The sequence below is a fragment of the Microplitis demolitor genome, chromosome 1 (genome assembly GCF_026212275.2).
Source record: "Microplitis demolitor isolate Queensland-Clemson2020A chromosome 1, iyMicDemo2.1a, whole genome shotgun sequence".
NCBI classification, from domain to species: domain Eukaryota; kingdom Metazoa; phylum Arthropoda; class Insecta; order Hymenoptera; family Braconidae; genus Microplitis; species Microplitis demolitor.
This window is the reverse complement of record NC_068545.1, coordinates 68,753-72,500: the sequence shown is the minus strand read 5'-3', so window position 1 is coordinate 72,500 and position 3,748 is coordinate 68,753. Positions and strand designations below refer to the sequence as shown.

The window sequence follows — 3,748 nt, the reverse complement described above, 5'->3', positions numbered from 1 at the left end:
CCAAGAATAATAGCTTTCCAAAATGAATTCAATATACCAAACCATACAACAGCAAATTGAAGGAATGGTACCTATTGAAAGAAAAAAAAATTATAAATTAATCAATTAATTAATTAATTTATTTATAAACGAACCTGTGGAGGTCCATTAACAGTAGAATAAATCTTGAGGCCAGCATAAGGTGCCCATGATAGCCAGAACGCCATAACCAGTACAAAAGACATTATGTGACTTGGGTTGCTCAGATTTTCAGACAAGGCCGTAGCATATTCCTTGTCGTGGATTGGAACGCCGGATCTTAATTTTCTCATCATGGAGAATATGTAGGTATAGGTGTAAACGATGGTTATAACTGAGGGTCCGAGCACGAGAATCGAAAGGGTTATTGTGTAGGCTGCCATGTTACCCCAATCAAGCATACAGATGAAGGCTTCGCGGTCAAAGATCGGTTTGTTGAAGCCCAGCAGCGGTGGACAGCACATCATTGCCACGCTTATCCACGTAAAGGCCATCCAGCACTGGCATCGTGTTTTTGTTTGCACAGTCTCGTAACGCAGAGGTTTCCTGAACATTTTTATTTTCATTCAACATTATTTGTCTTTAAAAAAAAATTATTTTTACATCGCTTACCTAATAGCCAAATAACGGTCAACAGACATCCACATAAAAGTATAAACAGACACTGCCAGAAGAGTAATTTCAAGATAACCGACAAGTCGACAAACAACGTCTCCGTATACCCATCTTCTTACAAGAGCTGGATATATGGAGAGTGGAACAACAAGCAGACCGCAGAATAAGTCTGCTGTTGCCAATGACAGTAAGTAGTAATTTATCACCTCGGAGGGACCTTATTCATAATTAAATTTATTTTATTAATATTGTACATAATTTATTTAATCGATAATAACTAATAAAATTAAATAATAATAATTACCACGAAAGTTGAGGTAAGTGGCGATAATGAGAAGATTCGAAAGAATGATGGCGACGCCGACGACGAAGATGAGGCTCGCCTGCATAAGAGCCTCCACCGAGGGCTCGTCCATGCCGCCACCCCTTCGCGCTGCATCCCCTCACCTTTACTTACTCACCTCGTCACCCTTTCCCTCTTTGGTCTTTATGACCGCCACTTAATCCTGTGTATACTCAATTTTTTCCCTTTGGGTCCTCCAATTATAATAAATTGTCTTGTGTCTTTAAAGAGGAAGTATACTTCCGGATGAATTATTAACTTTTAGTCGAGTAAAACGACAAAACTAGCATCTACTTGAAAATATTTAATTCACCAGGGACACGCCTTGTATCGCTAAAAAAAAAAAAAAATAATTGTTATAATTCTAGTGTTAATGTTCATTCATAAGTATATCGTTTCATTCATGGGCTTATGGTGCGTGACTATTTAATCTTGATTTAACGATCATAAAAAGGTTACTCTCAACGGCTGTCTACTGCTCTATTGTAAATAATATTTAATGGCTGCTTATTATTTTACATTTTTATTTATTTATTTTTCTTTGCAAATTGATACATAGTAATTTGTTGTAGATAATTTAATGATGCCATGTCAATGCTCAATATAAATGTTGTGGTCGCGTCTAAAATAATTTATATAAGATAATAATAATAATAATAATAATAATAATAAATAAATAAAAAGTATAAATCTAGCCGCATGGACATGCGATACCATGGAGTTGATTACATGAAAAGAAGATTACGGAAGCCCTGGTTGCCCGCGTTGTAAATCCGAGTATCAGCATTTAATGAATAATTTTTTTTCTTTATTCTTATTTAACTCAACTTGAATATCGCATCGATGATTCTTTACTTGTACGTTTTATTTATTTTATTTTTTTTTGCAATTTATTTATATGAGTGCCTTGAAAGTTGTTGGCAAAATATCGATTAAACCAATTTATTAATATCTATAAAAGTAACTGTGTGTACGACCTAGCGTGAGAATATACTGAAGAAATCGAAAGTTTTTCAAACTACACGTATGTATTTATTATTATTAAATGCTTTTACCATATTTTAAATATTTTATAAACTAGTAGGGTTTATTGGATGAATAAATTTTATTTCAATGTATTTCGCTTTATTTATTGTATTTTTTTTTTTTTTTTATTTAAAATTTGATAGAGCGAAAAAAAAACAAAGAGACACTTGCAAGTCTTCCGTTTGGCGTGCTCGTGACCCTGCACTTCAAGCTTTTCTTATCCGCATAAATATATTATTTATCTTGGATATTTTTAGTTAATAATTTAATTCATCTTATCTATTTAAAGAATAATTTATTTCAAAAAAATGAATTATTTATTAAATTAATTTAGAGGGAAAAAAAAATCGGCAAACTAATTTGAATAAAAAAAAAAAAAAAAAAAAAAAAAAAAGAAAAAAAAATGTTTATTTAACACAGCATCTCTAAAAGCTTAATCTCCATGTTACAAAACACAGTGCCATCTTTGTTGTCCGTGTTCTATTTAATCACGTACCTTTTAGTTTTCATGCTGAGTTAAAAACGTCTTGTATATTTATTTATTATCAGTACTAGTTGACCATCACGACTCGAGCACAGCACATATTATTATTATTATTACTTTTACTATTATTATTATTATTATTATTATTATTATTATTACTTAAAAATTAAAAAAAAAATTAAACCTCACTTAAAACAATAAACGAAGAGTTAAAACTTAATATTTAAACATATTAAAATAATTAACGGGGGAAAGAAAAATAATAATAAAGAGTTTGTGATTACGAATAAATAACTATCACCGTGAAGGAGACGGCTGACCGAGTCAGACTTTACTACTGAGGGTCTCTGCTGACTCTAGCAACCGCGGGCCCGGGCGTTTCAGGCACAGCGTCGATATATACCGTTAAGGACGCCTGCGCGACCTCAACCCCTCGCAGCTCTCCTCTACAGTCCTCCTCTACAACACCTCGACGGCACCTCGACGGCACCTCTACGGTAGCTCGACTACGGGGGTATGACTGGTATAGCTCTTTGACCACTTCCAACCCTCAATGCCGCACTCTGGAATATGGCGCACACGCTCTGTGCATCTCTACTCTCCTAAACCAATCCTACGGCAACAATTACTGCAACTGCTACTATTCCTCATAATCACCATGCTCACCATACTCACCATGCTCACCATATTCACCAACATACCTACTGACTCTCATTCCGATACTCCCAATTTATATCTTGATATCCAACAATTCGTCTTTCTACCCTCCATCCAATTCAGTTTTATTTATAACTTACTTTCATTTCATTTTTTAAAAACTCATTTAAAAAAAAAACTTTAAATTGTCAGAATAAATTTCAACCCACTTTCAGTGCTATTCAGAGATGATCTAGATTTTTTTTTTTTTTTTCGTGAAAAAAAAAAAGCCTTTTCATATTATTATTATTATTATTATTATTATTATTTTTTATTTTTCTTTTGCTCCAAATATTAAAACATAAAAGATTATGACATTTTAAATTTAAAAATAGGATCGTAAATTATATTTGTCAGTCTTATTATTATGATAATACGTGGCATTTTCCGATAATCACTTTTCAATATTGAGTTTTCTTGGCTTGGGTGAGAATACATACATAAGAACTACAGAAGCTACGATCACCGTATCATTCAATCAACTTTCCAAAGCTCTTTTTAACACATCCAAGCCCCCTTCCGCTTTTCATTGATAAAAAAATAACTACCTGCTCACGAGTTGATTA

The 3,748-nt window shown here is 33.1% G+C and overlaps 1 protein-coding gene across 1 annotated transcript in view; it reads right to left on the bottom strand.

Annotated features, from left to right (window-relative positions):
- Positions 1-2,930, bottom strand: part of LOC103575556 (G-protein coupled receptor 52) — a 3,320-nt gene extending 390 nt beyond the window's left edge. Inside the window, exons 1-5 of the mRNA XM_008555400.3 lie at positions 2,499-2,930; positions 938-1,309; positions 631-850; positions 135-564; positions 1-71 (exon numbers count right to left, since the gene is read on the bottom strand). The exon at positions 1-71 is cut by the window's left edge and continues 390 nt beyond it. Coding sequence (XP_008553622.1) covers positions 1-71; positions 135-564; positions 631-850; positions 938-1,049 — 833 coding nt within the window. The 5' untranslated portion in view covers positions 1,050-1,309; positions 2,499-2,930. The remainder of the gene's footprint in view (positions 72-134; positions 565-630; positions 851-937; positions 1,310-2,498) is intronic.
- Between the last annotated feature and the right edge of the window lie 818 nt (positions 2,931-3,748).